Source organism: Centroberyx gerrardi, chromosome 18 (assembly GCF_048128805.1).
Source record: "Centroberyx gerrardi isolate f3 chromosome 18, fCenGer3.hap1.cur.20231027, whole genome shotgun sequence".
Classification (NCBI taxonomy): Eukaryota; Metazoa; Chordata; class Actinopteri; order Beryciformes; family Berycidae; genus Centroberyx; species Centroberyx gerrardi.
In genome coordinates, this window is record NC_136014.1 from 21,508,295 (window position 1) to 21,532,660 (window position 24,366).

At 40.1% G+C, this 24,366-nt stretch overlaps 1 protein-coding gene across 2 annotated transcripts in view; it reads right to left on the reverse strand.

The window, feature by feature from the left end:
- Positions 1-4,329: 4,329 nt before the first annotated feature.
- opn5 (opsin 5) overlaps positions 4,330-24,366 on the reverse strand; it is a 23,486-nt gene continuing 3,449 nt past the window's right edge. Inside the window, exons 2-6 of one of the 2 annotated variants that reach the window (XM_071899294.2) lie at positions 15,152-15,271; positions 9,110-9,280; positions 6,493-6,827; positions 5,499-5,743; positions 4,330-4,396 (exon numbers count right to left, since the gene is read on the reverse strand). In XM_071899294.2, the coding sequence (XP_071755395.2) occupies positions 4,330-4,396; positions 5,499-5,743; positions 6,493-6,827; positions 9,110-9,280; positions 15,152-15,271 (938 nt within the window). Of the gene's footprint in view, positions 4,397-5,495; positions 5,744-6,492; positions 6,828-9,109; positions 9,281-15,151; positions 15,272-24,366 lie in introns of both variants that reach the window. The other variant, XM_071899295.2, reaches the window with a different exon arrangement.

Consider the following 24,366-nt stretch of genomic DNA (forward strand, 5'->3'; position numbering starts at 1 on the left):
AGAGTAGAGTTTTTGCGATCCAATCCGATATCATGCATGTTCTTCTTGTTTGTTCTGCACTATAAAGTTCTGTTAAATTTGGGAATTGTCCATGAACATCACAACCAGTGGCGGAAACTGTGCGACACGGGAAGTGCTTACGCAGGGCAAAAAGCAGTGTTTCTTATGCCAATACTTTGCCATTTTGAATTTTAGTTGCTTATTTTTCTTAACCAGTCACTTGCCACAATACGAAGGGAACGGTTCGAAACCTACAGATACGCAGCCACATGCCAGTGCATTAGGGTGGTTGATGGACAAATGCTGAAATCTTTTCCCCATTATGTGACAAGTGCATGATGAAGAAAAATTCTGATTCTGATTATTATAGTACTTTTAGACAAGTGCTGCAATATTAAAATTCAAAATGTTGAGGTATCCCATTAAACCTGACTACTGTGAGTGTTTATGTGCTCCTTCTCCCGTTCACACATCATTTACCATTCAATACTTTCATCATTTATACTCTTTCAGTCATTCTTTACCTCAGAGACTCTGCTTAAAGGTTCAAGCTACAACTTTTTCTTCCAGGGACAGTAGGTTCATAACGACTGATTTCTAAAGATTTCCAGTGGTAAAAACATATTTGATTCAATTAGTCTAAACTGAACCACAATATTCAAGCAATCTTTTTATACAGTAGGGTAAATGTCCAGACTTTTTTTACCTGTCTGATTGAATATTAAAGGATAACTCCTGTTTTGTCATGTGATAATCAGATGGATCTTTTGGCCATCTAAGAATCAAGTGAAACTGGAAGAAATGGTTTTATTTTCTGAAAATCACTGTACAAATGTCAGAAAAACATAATGCCAAATGTCTGTGATGTGTATAATTTTTGCGAACTTATCCCTATTTTCAGACTGCTGTTGATAATTTTACTTAATTTAAAGTGATGTGAGAAAGGACTATACATCATGTCATCACTGAGGCTTAATGTTGTTGTTTGTATGGTGATTACCAAATCATGCATTACAGTTTTACACGGCCCACAGACTGGCCTCAGGCCAATGAATCATCTGACTATCACATGGAAAAAAACAGGAATTATCATTTGCACAAAGATCAAATGAAACATTTTGGAAGTCAAAACAAGAAAATTAATACTCTGCACTCCCCACAGGGAGCGCTATTGATGCTTCTGGACTGAACAAAAACAAAATATAATCGTATTTTCAAGCAGATTTTGGCATAGAATAAACCAGTGTAAACGCTGAAAAGGTGTGTTTGATTGAATCCTATCCACTGAGAAAAAAAGGGAAAGACAGACAAAAGACAGACACACTCACAAAAAATAGCCATAAGTAGACAGACAGACAAGCAACAGACCAAACAACTGACAGCCAATACCTGAGATTCAGTTTGATGCTGAACAAGGACATCGTTTTAGTCTCCATCATGTCATTAACAACTGGGCCAGAACCACATCGCACTCAGTTCAGATATCTATGTAGACCTAAGAAGTGGCTTATATTCACTCTGCTAATTACTATGAATAAGTATATTTAAATTAATCAAACTTCAGATTTGATTTTAACTTCCTGAACTGAAAGCGAACAGACCCAAGTTATAATGCATTTCTTTGTGCATAAACGCGTCAGTTGTGTCAGTCCTGATTAAAGGTAAACAATACAGCGTGCTCTCTGGAAAAAACTTGTGTCCTTTTTGCTCTACGTTGACATCAGTCACATGATCACAAGTCAGATCACATGACATCACTCCACCAAAAATCCAACCAAAAAAAAGCAAAGATCTTAAAGACGATAAAGACAATGAGCAAATGAACAGTTATGGACAAAGATAATAGAAAGTGCACAACACAAATATAGTCAACGCTGAGAGAGGAGATGGAGTATTGTATTGCTAGTGGATAAATACAGAATTGAAGGAGAGCGGGACTAAAGGGTTGATGGTAAGTCCACAGAGTGTCTGACTTAAGGTTGCCATCATAACAGAGGCGAGTCACATGCTTAACACAGTGACAGGACGTCCAAACACCTACGCTTCAACCCCAGCGAGACACACGAAGACATAGAAAATTCAGCAGCAGCGGGAATATCACTTCACCTCACTAGAAAAAGTCTCGTAAGTCACTAGTCTCGTATTACCAAAATTTGTGACAAATCGTGTGGTCAAATTGTTTTGAATTTTTTGTTGCATATTACTTAAACTGGGCATACTGTATGGAAAACCCATCCTAGTTTTATCTGTCACTCAGATGGAGAAACGTCTTATTCTGAAAACAAAACCGATTTCTCCTCTTCTTCAAAAACTAGTATTTAATATTCCATGTAAACCAGGGCAGCAGGGTGACATCATGGTTAGAGTCCTGTAGTAGAAATTTCATTAGCATCTATCTCAAGAATATAAATTCACATTGTCTCGCTCAGACATCTGATTGAATTTGCTTTTCACTCTGCTGTACTGTGTGTTAACTTTGTGACTGATGGCTCTAACATTGCTCAATAATTGAGGTAGGTTTAAAATTATTGATGAAAATACTGCAACTGATTTGTTGTCTGGTTGTGAATTTCACTTCATCAGTGTTGTAATTATCTGTCCCATCCTGTTATACACCTTAGGCTGATATTTGACTGTGGTGGAACATTTTCTTTTAATAGCAAACACACCTCCATAGGAGTTCAGGTGAAATCAGCGTCTAACTTTAGCTGTCACCAGCTGTCATTCAGGCTCCGGCTTAAATATCAATAACTTCAAAAAGGCAAATTTATGCCTTGAAAGTAGGATATGAAATATTACCACACCCTTCTTTGCCATGTTTGTATATGTGTTGAAAGTATGACTTTTAGACCAGATTTTCATACCAAAAGTAAATCCCCAGAGCAGCTGATGTTGGAGGCTGACCGTTCATGAACTTGCAGAGTTCAGGTGTGCTAAAAAAGGGAAAAGGTTCAACCAAAGTAAATGTTCACTTTCATGCGTCTTGCAAAAGTTGTTGTGATTGCTGACTATGGCAACAAAAAAAAATATGGCTATCAAACTTTCCCTGAATCCACCGTAGCGTTTCCTGTAGCCATGGCTAGAACTGTGAATTCTTTGGTTCATGAAACATACAGGAGGAGGATCATGAAACACAGTTTGCTTCTTTGAATGAATCTTGTATGTCCGTCCACTTCTCTGGAATGATCCGTTATGTGAGTCTAACATCATTAGACATGACCTGATGTCAGTGCATACAGAATGATTTTACAGGACAAACTGTACTCGTTCTGTGTGTGTGTGCCTTTAAATATGTGCGTCCGTGCAAAACATTTGGTTCATTTACTTGTGCTCACCTAATGCAACTTGTGCATCAGCTTATACAAAGTCCTATTTTTTCTTTGTGAAGGCTCAAACCTTCATTCATCTTTCTTGAGAACACTCGTGGAAAGAGAACGATAATGAGCCAGCTTTTGATCGCCGCTGCAAAAGGACCGTCGAAGCCTTGAGTTCTTTGAGTCGAGTCGCGTTCGTCTCCCTAGTGTGCAGAGTTTCAAGGCTGCTGACGAGTGCATGAGCTGATGTCATTCAGTGCTTTTGAAATATCTACTGTATACAAGCCACAGGTGTAGGAGTACGAAGGACACAACGGCCTGTACAAACAGTAAAAATACAGCTTTGAGCTTGACAGTCGCGCCCAAACTCAATGGGACATGACTGGACCCAATTGGCATGGGTCAGGTCAGTATGAACTTCTCATTGAATTGCTTCAGTTTGCATCAAGCTCAGGTTCATATTGTTGAAAATATTAAATTTATCATTAGAGATTTTCTTTTTAGCAAATTCAGGCTTTAGCAGGGTTTTACAAAAAGTTCCACCCTCGGACTCGGCTCGAGTTCGGTTAGAAACTTTTCAAGTTTGGCTCAAATTTTCAGAACCAGAGTCAAGCTGCATTTTGAAAACAATACTGTAGTTATTCAGAAACACTTGTGTCATTTTGTCATAGCACAGAGTTTGCGTGCAGGTGATATTGAAAACCCAGCAAGAAGCCTACGCAACACGTCACTTTGTATGTCGTAAACCACTGTAAAGACAATGTGACTCCACAGATTTAAGGAAAACCTTGTGGGGGAAAAGGGTGTTTCTGAGGAAGAGAATACAGATCCAGCGTGGGCGTAAACATACAGCAAGGCTCGGTAACCAACGGCAACAAAGGTGAGCGGTTGATGATGTTGTAGCGGTTGGCAGGCAGCGTGTGATTGGGTAGGTGCAGGGCACAGGGGGGGAGGGAACAAGGCAAACTGTCCAATCACGAGAGGAGCGAGAGAGTCACACAGTCCCATGTCTGCTTCACATCTCGACGTGAGCTTCGTTGGTTGATGGTCTGTCCTTTAACGAGCCAGAGATGGTGTAAAACCTACAGCAGAAAAAAAAACAAGAGGAAAAAAGGGTAAAAGTAAGACCTCACTGTATGACATCACATAAAACCACACAAATTTGTTTAATTTTTGCAATATATTAAAAAAAAACCAGAAAAAATGACGAGAGACAATAAAATTTTAAAAAAATGCTAAAATTAAGAAATAATGAATAATAAATAAAAATCATAAATGAAAAGAGTGAAAGATGTTTTCAAGAATCAGTGAAATTATTATAATTGTTAATTATGTAACAGTGAATTTTATAAGTTTGCCAACTTCAAAGGGTGTATTTAAAAGAGGAAATAAGAACTTCATAGTTTTGAGGGAGAAAGTACATAATTCATGACACACACACACACACACACACACAGGTTTTATGCTATCATAAATTGGCCTCAAGGCTTAAATTCTGTCATGTGTTTGTTCTCCCTTATTTGTCATTTGTATTTATGTTGTTTGTTGCTCTGTAATAAATAATGTGCATCTTGTCTGAGGAGTTACCATAAGATTAGCTACAGACGTTACTGTGCCCCTTTCTGTGAATGCCTCCACTGTCAGACGCCCTGATGAAACACAGTACAGCATTCACTTAAATGCTTTGAATGATATTTAATTCACCGTGTCTAAAGAGATAGCATGAGTAAGAAGATGAAGAAGAAGAAGAGGATGCCACTGAGGGTGAGAAATAATTCTGATTCATAACGGAGAAGAGCAGAGTAGTTGTTGAATTTGTTGTGTCTGTTACTCTGTTCACATGCATGTGTTTATGTGTGTATGTTTCAGTGTATTTGTCCCACGACATTGAAAAATGTAGAGTAAGGTAAGCTGTGTATGTGTACATAGTTTCATAATTCTAATATAATTATAATTTTATTTCAGTAAGTATTTCACAGACTCTATCACAGGTTTTCCCTCTGAAAACTGAAGTTGCTTTGAAATCCAAAACATACTCTTTTTCCCAATGTTTCTGAATGTCGTTTTTTTTTATTGCTTTTACTTACTAGACACAATCATGTCTTTGCCATTCATATATCCTGATTTAATCAAATAAATTAAATAATGGAAAACTGGAAAAATAACGAACACACTGTGTACTACCTTGACTTTTGGAAATTCCTGCGTTTCTTCAGCACCTTGAAGCAGGAGGATTTTGCACAGGTGGTTTTCAGGTCGATGACCTGGTAGATGATGGGGTTGTACATGGCTGCGGACTTGGCCAGTAGGGTGGGGACAACGGAGACTGGGATGGGCACCGAGTCCGGCTCGCCGAACGCCGACACCACTGACACCACTGCATAAGGGATCCAGGCTATCAAGAAGCCCGCACAGATCAGCATCGCCACCTGGGGGACACAGAGCAAGGTACGTTGCAGATTTGGCCCTAAAAGAACCTTCCTGTATTAGGAGCGTTAAAGGATAAGTTCGATTTTGGGCCAATTTGTCTCTAACATACCTGTAGTACTTGGACCTGCAGAGAATATTGGCTCCAGAGTCAGCTGTCAGTTGACAAACAGTGAGCTTGCTGCTAACAATGAGTCCAAATGGTTTGTCAAAATATCTCTAAAAATGCCAGTCTGTGAAAACCATATGGCGACCAACCAACGTATTTATATTCGCAGCCCAGAAACCGCACCATTTCCACTCAGTAGATAGTCTTCTACCAAACTCTACTGTTTACAATCTGACCTGACCGTACGACAAGCTAGATCACTCCGCCAGTAACGCACTTTCACCCCACAGCAGTCTGTGCTGCCGCAGAGAAAAATAGTTCCTGATTAGTGAAAGTGTGCAGAATTGTGTCATGTTTACTGGAAACTACAAACGCTTTTTTGGAGATATTTGACATGCCCAGTTTGGACTTCTTGTTAGCAGCAAGAGGCAACGGAGCTCGCCATTTCAACTGACAGCTGACTCACAAGCCAATATCCTCTGTGGGTCCAAGTACTACAGGTATATAAGAGACAATTATATATAGGTCCAAAATCTGCAAATTTATCCTTTAAAGCTTCTTCTTCCCTCTACAGTACTTGTCTCTCCATCACTCTCACTTCCTCCCATTCTCTTTTTCCCAGCCCATCACCCAAACCCCCACCTTTGTGAGTTTTATCTCCAGGTTGTGGCTGTTTTTGATGCGGGCGTCAAAGTGCGAGATCTCCTTAGCCGAGGACTTGACCTTGTAGATGATCATGACGTAGGAGAAGACGATGATGCCGGTGGGGATGATAAGGCAGAAGAACAGGATGGCCATGACGAAGGTCTGGCCGGACACCGAGGCCTGCGCCAGCCACCAGTCCAGGGTGCAGGACGTCCCGAAGGGCTCCGGGGCGTAGCTGCCCCAGCCGATCAGGGGCATGGTGGCCCAGAAGGCCGCGTACAGCCAGACGAAGGCCAGGCACAGGAAGGCATGGTGGCGCTTCAGCCAGGTGCCTGAGAGAGAAAAAACAGAGTGGAGGAAAGAGAGAGAGAGAGAGAGATGTGGAGGGAGATATATATGAATGGAAATGTGGAATAGCAAATACATATCATGCTGTCAATCACACACACAAATACACACACATGTGAACACACACTGCGAAAAACATCCATCTTAACAAGTAATTTAGTGTCATATTCAGCCATCAAATATTATTTTTCTTAAAACAAGAGAACAATTCCGCCAATGTTTTCAGATAACTCCACTTGTTTCCAATGCAGTTTCACTTGTTTCGGGAATTTTCTAGAAATGAGTGTCACTATATTGAAACAAGTAAGAAAATGAAAACTTGATTCTACAAAAAACTCTTGAAACAAATGTATTTACATTGGAAACAAGTGAAATCTTACCGCATTGGCAGTTTTCTTCACTTGTTTTAAGAAAATTCCGATTTTAGGACTCAATAATAGACTAAATGACTTGTTAAGATGGAGATTTTTGCAGTGCATCATGTTTGTGGCAGGTTGGGTGGGAGGGTGGCCTGGTGGTTAGACGGACCATCCAGGATTAGGAAGGTTCACAGGTTTGATCCACGAATTCCTCCAAGTTGGTCTGGATAAGAGCATCAGGCAATTGTAACGTAAAATCTTATCGACAAAAACTGTTGTAGCTGAACAGAAAGAGGTGAGAAACTCAAATTGCAAGTAGCATATGCTTTCTGGGGTTGCTTGAAGTGATGTGTTTGTTTTAAATCGGGCCCTACAGGCGGCGGCTCCCAACCCGCCTGCTCTAAATCAGCAGCGAAAACCGTCCCGACAACTAAAACAGAAACTCACAAGGAGGATAAAGAATCTGACAAATAAACACTCTGCAATTCAATGGCCAAATACATCAAAAGCAACGTTCAAAGTCCATATCTAAATTCCTTATCACGCGAGATGTTAAGTTTCGAGGAACTCATAAAAAAGCCATTCAGATATTCATGATTGATGTTGCTGTTTTATTGGGGTGCATGACATGTAAATTAGTCATGAATTCTTGGAATGGGTAAAGTTACGTAAAGTCTATCTGAACTAGATTACCTATGGCTGACTAAGTTAAACTGCATTCAGCGGCAGTGATGCTCATCTGTCATATTTAGGGTCGGGTTTGTTTTGCCGCTGCCGCCAGCTATTTCTGCTGACTAGGCGATCACGCTGAAATACCAGTGTTTGGCTTTATTGGCCTGCCGACATTCAGTATGAATATAGGAATGAAGGAATGAGCTATGTGATATGAATGTAGCCATAATATGTCCGCACCATCTTCGATAAAAACAGGGTGTGTGTGTGTGTGTGTGCGCAAAACAGGCCCCATTTCACATAAGCAATCCATAATTTATGTCCAGTGCTTCTCAAAGTGAGGTCCGGGGCCCCGAACGGGTCCTTGACGGGGTTCCATCAAAATGAGGAATAGGTTAACTTCACTATAATTCCATTAGAAATGATGACAATTAGAGAATATATACTATGTACTATGCTATTCTAATCATAGGTTTCACTCTCACCACTGTTATCTTCCCACATACACTGCAGGCAGGTTCACTGCGAAAAACATCAAGAAAACAAGTCATTTAGTCTCATATTGTCTTCAAATCTTATTTTTCTTAAAGCAAGAGACCAAATCTGCCAGTGGGGTGAGATAACCCCACTTGTTTCCAATGCAGTTTCACTTATTTAAGGGCATTTCTAGAATTGAGCGTCAGTATGTTGAAACAAGCAGCACTCTTGATCTTGAAGAAGGCCGCAAGGCCGAAACGTTATCCAATAGAGTATTTTCTATGGAGCTAGAGTGTGCGACACACCTTTTCTTGTTTTCTCTTGTTGACCTCCAGTGATCAGCACTTCTCAACATATTTCTGGTTACCTCTCTATTATAGTATCTTGAAACAAGTCAGAATAAGGCAGATCACTGCATTACTATCAAGAAAATGACACTTGATTCTACAAAATTCTTGAAACAAGTTTATTTGCATTGGAAATAAGTAAAACTATCTAACCCCATTGGCAGATTTCTTCACTTGTTTTAAGAAAATTAGGATTTTTAGGACTCAATAATAGACTAAATGACTTGTTAAGATGGAGATTTTTGTGTATACAATTCAACACACAATCAACAACAAAAATCTTCCCATCTGGGGTTCCTGGGAGAAAATTCTATCAAATGGGGATCTGTGGCTTATTGTTTATTGTCTATATACTGTAGGTGTTTGTGACATGAAAACATTTGAGAGTTGTTTCAGGAGACTCTGAAGTACCGTATCTGAGATGGCAGATCTTGAGGTAGCGGTCCAGGCTGACCACGGTCATCGTGGTGAGGCTCCCGCAACCAAAGAAGAAGCCCGCCCAGCCGTAGAATCGACAGCCTTCCCAACCAAACAGCCAGCGGTGCGAGAAACTGGACACCACAAAGAAGGGCTTCCCCGTCACTGGAAGGACAGGGAGGGAGGAGGGGGAGGAAGATGAAGATGGGGAGACAGAGGAGGAGGAGGAAGGGGAGAACGAGCAGGAAGAGAAAGAGGAGGAGGAGGACAAAGAGGAGTATAGGAGGAGGAGAAACAAGAGAAGTAAAAAGGTGGGAAGGAGGAGGGAGAAGTGGAGGAGGTGGATGTGGTAGAGGAGGAGGAAGATGAGGAGGAAAGAGGAAGAGAGGGAACAGAAGGAGGAGGTAGAAAATGAGGAGGAAGGGAGAGAGAAAGAGAAAGAAGAGAAAGAACCGGGTTATGACGATGATGATGAAGGTAACGAGGAGAAAGAAAGAAAGGAGTAAGGGAAGATGGGAGAAGAGGGAGAAGGAGAAGAAGGAGGAGAGGAAACATAATATCAATATATATTTCTACATGCAGGTTATATATATCACCAAAAAAATGCTTTAGATTTTTTCATGAAAATATTAAAAGAAAAAAGCAGTAAAGCAGAGAATCAGCAATCAAATGAAACAAAGGACTTAAAGGATAAGGCCGGTGTTTTTTAATGCATTGCTTACCGTCAACAAATCCTATGAAAATAACAAAATCAGCAATGATTTTGTTTTGCCAACAAGTCTCATCCATGTAGCCGGTGCCCAATGAAGCCATGTCCCAGCAGTCATAGAACTCCATTGTATTAAAAAAACGATTAAAAACACGTCAAAGAGCCATGCCGTTGCTCTGGGCAACATATTTCATCATCACGATGCACCGGGCCAGCCGACTTTTTCCTCAAACAACTTAATAAGCCGGCTGTAAACACGTTTGCGATCTCAGGAAAGTAGTTCCGTAGCACCGAAAATAGTCCCCGGCGTAATGAAGAATTTGTTCCCATTTGAATTTGATTTAGTAATAACTACAAAACTCTGACTTTTCGTGGTAACAGTTAGCGATTTTTAAAATTGAAACTATGTCTGTGAGCTGTATTTCAAGGTTTTTAGCTTACAATTGGAGCCAATGACTTCTGGGTTGACGGCTAAAAACGGTACGTGGGAAGTCAGAAAGTAACGGGAGTAGAGAAAACGCATTGTTGATTTTGTTATTTTCATAGGATTTGTTGACGGTAAGCAATGCATTAAAAAACACCGGCCTTATCCTTTAAAAATCAGACATAGTGATTAAGTCTTGACTAAAACTAGACTTGGTCATGTTGTAAAGAGAGAAACAACGTACAGTACATGCTTACTCTCACACATAATCAGCGTTTCATGTCCTCAAGTTAGGAATTAGGAATTTGAAATCTACTTAGAAACAATTAGTCGGCCTATAGCAACCAGTATAGACGTTAAAAGAGAGAATGAAAATATAAGTGAAATGGACGTGACAAGAAGAACACAACAGGCTCTTCAGCTGCCTAATGCCCCACCATAATCACCATGATATAATCAAATATCATACAACATAACCAGTTAAAATTAGTTGTTGCTATTAACTAGCAAATATTTCTATGTCAACATACTTCACATAGTACATTGGTATTACTATGAACAGTGGAAAAAGTGGTTTGCACTCAGAAATCAGTTGGAAATCATGCCATTTTACTTACTTACTATGAACACCCTATCTTAAAGTATTAAGGAGTTATAATAGTTTTAAGAGAATCAGTTTTTCCTCATTAATATGCAAATTTATGCAGCAAGGTGCTCCAAAATCGAATCAGGTCGTCTACTCTATACAAAGTTTCTATCATGTGTTGTTCTTGAGTTGCGGTGTTCAAAAGAATGTCTCCACACAGACAGATGCCACCATGACGACATAAAAAATGATGAAAACATGATTAAAACTACTAACCATTTGAGTTAAAAGACTATGATTGAATCAAAACCTGTAACTGCAGTTAAATTGAATGCCACAAGCTTGAGCCGCTGCACACTGAGAGGGTTTGAAAGTTAAACCTGCTGGTCTTGCCCTAACAGTAAATAAATACTGTCGACAACAAAAGCCCCTTTCCCCTCTTCCATCAGATAATATCAGATTCAGAGGGTTCTGACCCACATGATGTGTTCTTGTGAGAACTGTTTTGATGTTCCTAAGATACAGCGACAAACATATCTGAAACTAAATACAACAAAATCCCAGCGGGGATGTGATGAGCATGAAGTGGTAAATTAAAAGGTCGGTAAACCATGAGCTCATAATCAGACAAATAGGCGCCAAACACAGTGAATGCAGCTTTGTTTTCTTCAAAGATCCTGTCTCACATAACTTAGATTGGTTTGAAGAATTTACATCATAAAGATTTATTTCAAGTTAAAAAGGTGGGTAAACTCTATTCTAGAAATACAATAATAATAATAATAATAATAATAACAATAATAATAAACCTTATTTGCATTGCACCTATCAAAGCAGAGTTCCAAAGTGCTTTACATGAAATAAAGAAAAATACACCAAATAAAGAAAAATACAGCTAACAGAAGGAAGAATTAACTGAATGACCAGATTGAAACTTCAGACAAGAAGATAACACTGCTAAAATAATAAATGCCATTTTATAAAAAGGACTTTTCTGCTGAGACGTAAAAGAAGACAGAGTGAGCAAATTTTCTCCAGTACGTTGTTCCAGAGTTTAGGAACCTGATTGCAAACGCTAGATCACCATTTGAGTTTAATGCAGACTTGGGAACAGTCAGAAGAGATCGGTCTGTGGATCTCAGACTGCACTTTTGTACATGAGGAGATAAAAGCTGCATAAAGAAGGTGGTTTACGCCCCGCTGCACCCCAGGTTACGACACGCGACGTGGGTCATGTGGTTACTGAACCCTCAGCAACACAAAGACGTGGTGAACGCCTCGGTGCAGTGAACCATGGCATGCAGTGTCAAGACATGAATATCTCAGTTTTGTGTGTGTGTGTGTGTGTGTGTGTGGGCGATGTGGGCTCTCTTCCTGGAGAGCAGGACGACCATGTGGCACGCTCCAAGCAGGATAAAGAGATAAACAACAAAAGGTCTTGAGGCCAGACTGCAGGAGAGAGATGACGAGCCAAGAATCGCTTTCTTGGAATCGTAAAGACCACACAAAACCCACTGGGCACACACACACACACACACACAAACGGTTGTTTACATGTTTGAATGCTGCATAGCGGTCACATTCGCGATCACAGCGCGAAAATTGCAGCCCTGCAAATCAGGCAATTATGTTTTTTTCATTCGGCGATTCAAAATGTATTAACTCAGCAAATTGGACCTCGGTAGGTGATAGCTGCCGACGTTCACATTTCCCAGGAATCTCCCTCATTTTTAAGCAAACGTCCAAGGTTTCCCCTACACACACATTAATCACTGCTTAAAATTTGCCGCCGCTTAATGAAATACTGAGCAAAAAATGTCTCACCCAGTCTCCCTGACCTTCTACAACAGCAATACGTAAGGGGCCAAAGTTTAAAATGTAAGGGTTTGATTCCAAAATGCTATAAATCCACTTTTCCACCTGAGATTCATTCAAATTCAATTCAAAAACAGTTAATGTATCCTCGAAAACAACCATTTTGTAAGCAAATTAGATGTGTTTTTTTTTACAGTAATCCATGATGTTCTTTACTTTTATGCCAGTAGTTTGCTAGAGCAGGCGTCACTATTTTCAAACAGTGGCTAACTCATTTTGGAATTAAACTCTTCAGTTAGTATTCTAACGGCATCATCCATGTCAGCAGGCGTGGAAGGAGAGTTAGAGGAGACTTCTCAGCTGGACTACATGATTACTGGGTAAGGAGCCACAGGGGGAAACCAGATGGGCTGATAACACACAGCATAACAATGGCACACACAAAACAAATACACAAACACATTTCCAAAGTATTCCCCGACGAAAACCCAACAGAAATGCGAATAAATCCCAATATTTACAAAGTCAAAAGGGATATATCGAAGGCAACCATTGGGGCACAACAAATGCTTTACAATTCCATGGATGGCTGTTCGAAGTGGAATGAAACCTCTGACCCTGGCAGTGTTACTTTCGTGCCCTAAATCCAGAGATGGTTACACTTCATTTGGATAGTACAATGTTGATACTTAACTTCCTATCAAGTGACTATAATGTGTTGCTAAAACGTCTGCTGAGTTTCAGGTGATATACTCACAGGTTAGGGTTGGGTTTAGGTTTAAAAATGTGGTCAGGGTGTAGAGATGCAGCAGTTAGGCAAGAAACACATCTACTTTTTGTCATCTGATAGTTGAGTATCAACATTGGACTATCCTAATAAAGTGTTTCCCCCTTAACCCCAACCCTTGGATGAATCCTAACTGATCCTTTGTAGACTTTTCTCAGTATTGTGTCAGCTGAAACTCAGCAGACTTTCCAGTGACCCATTATAGTCACTTGATAGTAAGATGAAAATCAGCATTAGACAATCCAAATGAGGTGTGACCGGTTCGGGTTAGGCTAAGGACAGGGTCACGGTTACATAGTCTGTAGAGATGCAGCAAACAGGCAAGTGACACTTTGTTGAACATCTGATTTTTGTCACCTGATAGCTGAGTATAAACATCCAAATAAAGTGTTGCCGAATTCTACGGGGAACAGCGATTCCAATGGGATTTTGACACGTTTTGTAAGGTTTTAACAAGATCCAAAATCTCCTTCATTTTCACAGTTCAGTGTTGGCAGGACTCAATGAACAGATACAGAAAAGAGGCATTACAGAATGTTATGAGGAGAAACTGTTCCTCTTTTGTCCACACAGTGGCAACAGAGGACCAACTCCATATCTCACTATGTAACATAAAGCCAAGACAACAGAACTGCAAAACCTAAAATTAAAGCACTGGCGTAATAATCCTGATGTATGGATAGATTAAGGGGAAAAATCAATCTAAATATGGCTGCAAGTTATTCCAAATGGCATCTAGCTGCAAAAAAAAAATGCTTTCTAAAATGTTCCACTTATAGTATGTGTTCACTCTTTTTCTCTGTCTCATCTCTCTCTCTATCCCCTCTGAACATGCCTTTCTGTCTCTCTTTAATACTGTACCACCAGGGATCCTTTGTAGCTCTGTTGGTACAGCATGGCACTAACACTGCCAGGGTTGGGGGTTAATTCCCAGTACAAAATGAATGATACTTGGCACTGGATAAAAGCGCCTTCGCCTTGCATTGCCAACTGGTGTCGGTTTTGTAATTCAGTTCATATTTCTCTCATGTATATATGTAGGTCCAAACTGTGGGGGATTTAACGTTCTGGGCTTTTGTTTGCTTCAGCGCACACATGAGTAGGGCTGAAAGATATTGACAAAAAATCTAATTGCGATTTAAACTGCGATTCATATCATCACAAGTCTTTCTTGTCTACATTTTCTAGAACTTCAAAAATGTTTAAAGAAAAGTGATTTTGTTAAAAAAAAAAAAAAACTAGATGTCAGTGTGCAGGATTTACTAAGTTTAAGTATGATGAAAGGTTTTCACCAATATTGTATTTGATTCATGGACCAAAGATTACCTGGAGCTCTAAAACACCTTGTTCAGAAATCCATTTGGATCCATTTGGACGCTCCTCTCTCTTAAGCAATTAATTCTTAAAGCAATTAATTTGGAAATTGCAAAAGTTCATATTGCCATTTAGATATATATTTTTTTTTTTTTTCGATTAATTGTTCAGACTTTTGCAATTAGAAATTAAAAATAATCACACACTTCAATGTTTCTGCTGTGATGGAATGGAGATTATATGTGTGGAAGTCAGAATAAGAGCAAAATAAATGCAGGCTACTTATGCACATGAGTGGTTATATAACAAAATCAGCCGTAGTTCTCCACATATGGATTATGTCTCAAAATATTGGCATGACAGTCTCGTATTGACAATCTTCCGAAAATGTATTACAGTACCTGATATGCTAAAGTCGAAGATGGCCAAGTTCACGGTCATGAGCTCAGGAGGCTTTAACTTGGTCTTGCGTCTGATGGTCATGTAAATGACATAGCCATTTCCTGTTGCAGACATGATTCCTGCAGGAGAGAGAGAGAGAGAGAGAGAGAGAGAGAGAGAGAGAGAGAGAGAGATTGAACCAACTATTTGCACTTGTGTAACATCAATCAGAGTTGTTTTCCCTACTATAGGAATTCATTTTTTCCTCTATATACGTATATATGATCAAAGACATTTAATAAAGACATTGTTAACATCTGATTTTGTTTGAGTGACTAAACACATCACAACTGGGCTCAGTCTTGATTGGTTCCCTTGAATAAACAGTCGCTAAAATCTTTCCAATCAAGTCAGTTTGCAGCATTTGAACTGACACACCCACTGGAAAGCCTCCACTGCAGGTTTACTTCATTTGAATTGAGGAGCTGCTGTTCATTCATTCATTCATTCATTCATTCATTCATTCATTCATTCATTCAATAAATACGTTTTTAACTAAACTACATGTATTTGCAAAACAACATGAAGAACATTATTCTTATCCTGAGCCAGGATATATTTGAAAACAAAACCATGAAAACTGAATCGTATAGGAATTTGAACCTATTACTCGCAGCTGAGGTTGCTTGTATGTAAGTATGAAACTGTTGGATGCAATTTGAATATATGGAGTAGTTTCTCAATCTAAAAAAACTAAAATCTATTTCCCATCAGTTGCGACAGGGTGGTGAAACGGGGAAGCAGTGACTGTCTAATCTGCTGAAAAATAGTTTGATTCATCCAGATTCCTCCCTTCCTTCTAAATGCAAATGCAGTTTTCTCTGTTCTGTGACTCTGAACTGCTGTGGATGAAACATGACAAGCAACCAGGCAGTCAATTCGCAATGGCAGCAACACACTCAAGCCATTAAATTATCTCCAAGCAGGTGACTGAAACGTTGAGCTCAGATGTTTTTTTTGCATGAGGAAAGTAAGATGATGCATATATAAATACAACAGAAGTCACTTTCAGTTTGAAAATGCACCTGATAGGCATCTGTTTTTATTTAGGTCTACAGAGGGAGAAACAGAAAGAAAGAGTACTAGAGAAGAAAAACATGACAGCATGATAATTACCCCCCTCCAGTGCCGGCGCGTGCCAATCAGGTGCCCTAGGCAAAACTATAAATGCCGCCCATCCACACGTTCTCACGTTTTATAAACTATTTCACGTAGGGTTGCCAACTCAGTGTTATTTGGTGGGGGGGGGGGGGCATCAATCAGTTCTCTCTCTCTCTCTCTCTCTCTCTCAAACACACACACACACACAACGTTACCATGCAAAATAGAAAAATAGGATCATCTACTATGAAAATTTGCACTTTACTTCGTTCCTGACATGTATTTTGTTGCCAAATTGCCATATGCTGTCACCATTACGCAATGCCAAATGCCAAAAACTACGTGTCTCTCTCACCATTACGCAATGCCAAATGCACAACGTACATGTCCCGTTAACCATCATCACTAGGGATGGGAATTGATAAGATTTTATTGATACCAATGCCATTATCGATTCTGCTTATCGGTCCGGTTCTTTATCGATTCCCTTATCGATTCCCGATCAATTTTCTGTGTGGAAAAAAAAAGTAGGCCTATGCAGGTTTTCAGCGTCAACGCAGCTGTTTGAGTCTGAACACAGTGTAGAATGTCTGCCTAATAACATTTGAACATGTTAAAATAAATTACAATGCTCCTTTTCTTAAAATGATATAACTTGGAAAACAAATAAGATGGTTAGATGGTTACCCTAAGATGTTTCAACATATTGCTGGTGTTTCCACCTTAAGGCTGCGTTCATACAGCGTTTTTTCCCCAACTGCCAGCGCCCTTTTCTCATTAAAAGCAATGGGAAGCGGCCGCAAGGCGCACAAAAGGCGGCCGCTCCCGAAAAGCGCTGCAGCGGCATTTTTTTCGTCAGAGCGGAGCGCTTTCAAAAGTTGAGAAATGTTGAACTTTTCAGAAAAGCGCCGGGTGACGTGAACCGCTTTTTCCCAGCCGACCAATCGCGATGACAGAGACGCCGGCCGTTTCCCATAGCAACAACAAATATGGAGAAAGTGAAAGTGCCGGTGGAGAAATGGGACGTTGTAATAAGTGAATTTCCGTTACCGCAACAGCGATCATAAAGGCAGTATGGATTATACTGGACATGTATTGGAAATATCTGGTAAGCCTTTGCTTGTTGCACAACACTGTTCTGTCTGCTAGAAGAGCTAACCAGCTGGTTAGTGAGCTAGCAGCTGCTCAGCTAACGTCAGGTGACGTTGCCGTGATCCGCTTTTTATTTCTCCTCACAAAAAGCGCTCCAGGCAGCGCTTTTTCCACATCAAAAAACGCTATGTGTGAACACAGAAATGATAATTTTACAGATGTTACAAGTAGCACTGTTGTCATCTTTCTTCGTGAAATGAAGCCACGCTTTGGACCGTTTCTTCCTCTCAGCCATGATTCCTTGTTGCAAGTTTCCAGCAGCGTAGACGCAGAGTTTGACGTCATGATGCATGAGTTTTTGCAATGCGCATGCGCAACTGTCAGAAAAACATGCCGGCATCGATAAAAGGAATTGATAACCTCGGAGGCATACGATTCCGATGGATCAGACAATTCGGAACCGGTTCTCAACTGGAACCGGTTCTCGATTCCCATCCCTAATCATCACACATTGCCAATTGCTAAATACGCAACCTATCTAAACCTAGTGCCCCGCCCACGCGCTGGCACTGCCCCCCTCCTGACCTTTTTGTATCCGCACTATTGTCAAAAGTACCGCTCATTACACTCGACAAGGCAACTACTGACTTGTCACTTGCCATGACAACTAAATTGCTTTTCACGGCATTCTGGACTGTATGTGTCCTTTGTTAGTGTAAGGAACGATGATTGTCACAACAGTCTGTTCATGACACGCAGCGATGAGACAGGAATGGGAGTGAACAGCAGCGGGAAGGGATTCGTTTGGTGGATAGTATTATCCAAAGTGCCTTACAATACAATGAACAAATACATTTTTAGCATGGGATGACCGTGGAAATGTATCCCCTAACCCTGTCAGCGTTAGTGCCATGCTCTCCCCATTGAGCTGCACAGTAACTAGGGCCGGGTATCGAGAACCAGTTCCACTTTAGTCTCTGTTCCAACTTGCCTAATTCACCGGAATTAATAAGCCACCACACTATTGATACCTCTTATCCAAGTTTCTAGAGACCGTTTCTTTAGAGTTTGAAAAACGGCAAATAAAAAGGCAATACAATTTCTCTAAACAGCTTGTGCAGCATCACTGTTCTGAAGCCAAACGAGAAGTCCAATATTTATCTCATTATCTCTGAGATCCGCACACCGCGCTAACCATTATAACAGTAGCAATGCAAATGCTGTCAGAAATATTGTTATTATTGTTAGAGTGCGCTTGAACAATCCCAATAAAGTGATAAATACAAATGGGAACCAATTACTTGAATTGTTTCACTTGTATTGTGTTCTTTGAAGTAAGGCATTATACCAAAGCCTTAGCTGTTTTGAAAATTCTAAGACAAAAGTAACTCTACATAGCAATGTCTTTCGTGATTAACAAAACATAGTTTCCACTAAAGCTGTATGTAGTCTTTTGACTCCTGACAATTTATACAGTAGGAATTGATAAGGAATCGGATCAATAAGAAGAATCGAAGATGGCACCGTAACCCAGCCCTAACAGTAACAGAGGCCAAACTCTGAAAATATCTAGTCTGTGTTTCTGGTACTTTCAGGCAAGAGCATTAGAGAACTTAAATAACCTCACAAAGACTCAATTAGCAAAGCTCAATTTGTCCCCTAAATAGATTAAACCAGGGAATCTTAAACTCTGTCACCCTGTGATCAAATCTGCAAAGCAAATTTATCTTCTCCAGCAGAGACACAGGCTCACTTGCTGCCATTGTTAACCCACCACACAAGCCCTACTGTTAACACGCCTTTCATGAACTGATATAGGTTGAATCACTACACAATTACTATACTTTATCCGCAATAGAGAGTAGCAAAACTGACATTACTGACATTATTATTTATATAAAAATGTCGACCATGTACTGTCATGTAGCTTTGGTGCAGTATTAAAGGAATAGTTCACCCAAAAATGAAAATTCTGTCATCATCTACTCACCCTCATGCCAGTTGAAACACAGGTGAAGTTTGTCCATATAACACACAGGGAGGTTGCCAGCACAACTCCATAGCAGCCTTCTCCAAAACAACTGAAGTCAGTGGGGACCAGTTCTTCAGAGTTCCAAAAAGACCTATATTTACACCATAATTTAGTGCAAATCTTCATCTTCTTCTACAGCTGATTGATTTGCAACAAATAATGGTGTGTAGGTCTTTCTATTCACAGTGTGATTGTTTGGCTGTTTTTGTTTTGGAACTCTAAAGAACTGGTCCCCATTGACTTCAGTTGTTTTGGAGAAGGTTGCTACCAAGTTGTGCTGGCAACCTCCCTGTGTGTTATATGGACTAACTTCACCTGTGTTTCAACTGGCATGAGGGTGAGTAGATGATGACAGAATTTTCATTTTTGGGTGAACTATTCCTTTAAGGTTAGGGAGATGCTTTCTCTCTATATATATTGTTTGCCTTCCTCTTTCTTCTAGCCTATGTTTATCTTGCGGTGGGTTTGCTGAGCACACATGCCCTTTTTCAGCACAGCATTTCTCATTCACTTTCCCCTCACAGTTTCCCCACACAGTTTCCCCAGGGATTTGTACCATCAACCTTCCAGTCACAAGCCTGGTTCTCTTACCTCTAGGTTACTGCTGTCATGACTGCTGCACTTCAATCAGGAGAGACTATAGGTTTATGAATTCAAAAAGCTTTATTGAATCAAAACATTGATCAAAACCCAAATGCTCCAAATAGAGCCTGGATGCTGGTGGTGGACAGCGAAATAGAAACATCTGATTGAGGTAATAAAGAGTGATTTGAGAGGAGTGGAACTGCGTAAGCTGATTGCATGATGCAAACTGAAGGATTGCTGCCACCTTGACATTTGAATTGATTGGATAATAAGTAGCAAATGAAAGGGTGGAAGGATAATTTGAATGAAGTAGAACCGGCTGAAGACAAACAATCAGAATGGTAAACGCTGAACAATTCACTGTATCACAACAAGACAAACATTCACAGTCCATATTTGCTACTTTTCCGGATTTTTTTTAGATACAATAAGCAAAAGAATAAAACCATGGGACTTAAAACATTTTATAAGATGAATTAATTAATTAGGCCTACATTCAGTTACAGCTTTGTCATAGAATTTACAGCCCACTCTGTCCTTTCATGGGGCGCCCTTGAACGCCCCATGAAAGGATAGAGGGGATAGATTTGTGAAAAAGTAGTCTTCCTGATTGAAGCTACGCTAGGGCGTTACTTATTACTGATTACACATTAATGATTACTAATGATCATTCATTTTCAATTTTTTCTTGTGTGTAAATATCTTAGGAAAGCATGAATACTATTCCCAAAATATAGTCACATTATCAATATTGTTGATATACTGATATTTGATTTTGTCAATATCGCCAAGCCCTCCCTCCCTCTCTGTGTCTCTCTCTCTCTCTTTTTGTCCCTTATCTGTAACTTTGAATATGTATATGGTCGGTCCTGACCAGAGGCACAGCAGGCCAACAACTCGCCTCTTGTAGATGTCAGTAATTGGCTCGGTGTTTTGATCTCTCTCTCTCTCTCTCTCTCTCTCTCTCTCTCAATCTCTCTCTCTCTCTCTCCTCTCTTCTCCTCTCTCTCCTCTCTCTCCTCTCCTCTCTCTCTCTCTCCTCTCTCTCTTCTCTCTCTCTCTCTCTCTCTTCTCTCTCTCTCTCTCTCTCTCTCTCTCTCTTCTCTCTCTCTCTCTCTCTCTCTCTCATCTCTCTCTCTCTCTCTCTCTCTCCTTATCAGCTGCACTTTCTCTCCGCTGAATAACCCTAATTCATTCCAAACATTCAACATGTCTCTTTATTTCCATTTACTCATGTGATGTGCCGGACCAGGGAGCAAAAACATAAGAAGAATAGAAAAATAGAGGCACTCAGCCAAGACAGTTTGTTGCTACATTCCCACATCAAACCATGCGGATCTCAGTAGGTGGAAACCACAGATGGAATTTGAACTCGCAGGAAAATGAACCTCTCCTTTCCTCTCCTATCCCTCCCTCTGTCCCTCGGAGGACACAGTACATATTTCCCCACGATAACGTTGCTCTAATATAATAAGGCTTTGATATTGAGACAGACATGTGGTATTTTGAGGAAGTTGAGGCTTGATATGCTGTTAAGGGTATCACAGTATCTATCAGTTGATCTATTATAAACACAAACCACAATCAACTACTGATAAAATACATTTATATCCATTTATGTATTTAAGTTGTCCTGCTGCTGTTGGTGAAGTTTCCCTCTACATTAAACTATATTGATGTTTCCTGCCTGAACTAATATTCATGAAGAACATTCTAATTTATGCACTTTTCTGTAGGAAATGAGTCCTACAGAATAGTATGGATAAGTACCCACATACATGATGAAGCATTGTGTTTGTCATGTGTTTGTCTTTTGTTTGCGTGTTTAGTGAAGTATTATGCAATTTCAATCAGGAAGACTACTTATCATTCATTCATTAATTCATTCATTCATGCTTTCTCTTTACCCATTCAGAGTTGGTGAACACGGTCCCTCTTTTTCCAGAGAACCAATCAGAGTTAGCCGTCACTTCCCTTTCTTTTTCAAAGAGCCAATCGTCTAAGTGACGGGAGTATATACTGTACACGTCACCTACTATGCTATTGCCCTTCTCTCAGATCTTCGTCATTCCAGTCTCTGTGCTGACCTTCGTCCCTCCACCACCCCATGACCACCAATGTCCAGGCTCCAGAGGAACTCCCCAGGGGGACATCCTAATTCCTACGTCTTCACAAATGGGAGGAGTTCCTCCATGGAGCTTACGCCAAAGTTTCATCCTGTTTCATGTCACGAATAAAGTTTTTCATTCGAGCATTCATCCTAGTCTCTCCTGATTGAACTGTAAACACTTTGTGACTCGGGATGTCTTGGAGCACTCAATCAGCCAACAACAAACCCATCATGAAATGGACTTTACAGCCATCAAAGTGTTCATTGTCAAAGCAGAAGAAGCTGTCATCCAACACAATGGACTAACAATGATGTTGCTGTGTGTTTGTCCACAAAGATTCCGCCGCAATTATTCAAGACAAAAAAGACAGAAAGCTCAGTGTGAAAATAAACCCCTGACTTGGAGTGAGAGGCGCCCTGCTTCTACTTAAATGGCCTTCTGAATTTCTGACTTTCACTTCAAAAGTATTCCCAGAAGTATTCCTCTAATTATCTGTAATCAGAATACATAATTTTTAGGGTAACATGGCGGAAGACAGTGACATGCAGTTACATCCATGACACAGATACATGTTTTCCATTACTACCCAACTCCAGGCTGTACAGTACACTAATTTGTCATGACAAAATATAATCTTGATCATCTGGTGTCATGCATGTCAAGGCTTGTTCATGTTCACAGATATTTATTGCGCTGTCCTTGGAGAATATAAGAACACGTTTAATAAAAAAAAAAGAGAACGACAATGGTCTGATGAAGGAATGTGTTTGTCGTCAATTAAATAAAAATGTCAGTCCTGCCTTTGGGTGGTTTGAGTGCCACCTTTCTCATTTGTGATTTGGCTCATGCAGTAGTTCCAGCCAAGAGGCTTTATGTTATTAGTTTTCTACTAATAACAATGGTGAGTTTTTAATAAGTGGTATTCCCCAATCATCAGCTGTTTGTATTGTATTGTATTGTATGACAGTTAAAACTTCTGTAGTGTACCTATACTTTAATCAGTGGTATTTTTTGGCCAACTGACCCAATGAAGTGGTACTTTTATCTTTTATTCTCGCACATAGTTTCTTTACACTGTATAAGGAGGGAAAGTCATCATGTTGCCCCCGAGTAGATTTAGCAGTAGCTAGTCCTGTTATTATCACTCGCTTTACTAAGTTAGCAAGAATCAGCTGTTTGTTTAAGTCATTGGTTCTCAACGTGAGGTCCGGGGACCACCAGGGGTCCCTGAGGGGGTTTCAGGGGGTCCCCAGTAAATTGATGAAGTGTTAAACTTCAACATTATTTAATTTACAAGAAGTTAACACAATTAGAGAATGTAGAAGAATGACTACTATTCATAGTTTCACTGTTATTTCTCTACCTACAATACAGATAGTCATGCAATTCTGGACAAAATCATATCTAACAACAAAAATATTAACAGATTTGGGTCCGAGAGACAAAATATCATCAAATGAGGGTCTGTGGCTCTAATGTGGACTAAATTAGGGGTCCTTGATATGAAAACGTTTGAGAATCACTGATTTAGGTAAACTGAGCTGACACTTTTCAAGCTACAACTCATAATGTTTTGGAGTCGTGACTGGGATCACTGTGTCATGGTAACCTCCATTTGGAAACAAATCTATCTTACAAATTTTACTTATAACATTACTGAATTGACCTTCACCCACACCACAACAGCCTTTCAGATATCTCTCTTTTTCCAGCCCAGTTGTATTTAGCTGTTATTGGCACACAGCAAATTCTCCACTCCATGATGGAGCAAGTTGTGGTTGCTGGGAGATTTGTGACACAACTGCAAAGCCTCTATACTGAAGCCGTTCAACCAGTCACCACGCTTCATGCACACGTCGTGTTAATAATCTGTACACCATGTAACCGCGATGTCCTGGGTTTGAATCCAGTTCAGGACCTTAGCTGCATGTCATCCCTCTTTAAAAAAACCAAAATCTGTACACAAATTGCATAACACTGAGTTATACTGGCTGATATTGGCTGAAGAGCAACGTTGACATAGAAACAGAGGATAGGGGAAATTGAGGCTCATTGCCAAACAAGAGGCAAGCAGTGATAATTTGCACAAAAGCCTGGTTATACATCAAGTACCAACTGATAACTGAAACTGAACGTACATTGAAAGCCAAGAATTTGTCCTTTCACATTCCATGGCTGACATGAGCGTGTAGCCATACCTACACTTAGCCGTCCCATTGACACATGAATAGAGGACTCTGTGCATGCTTGTGTG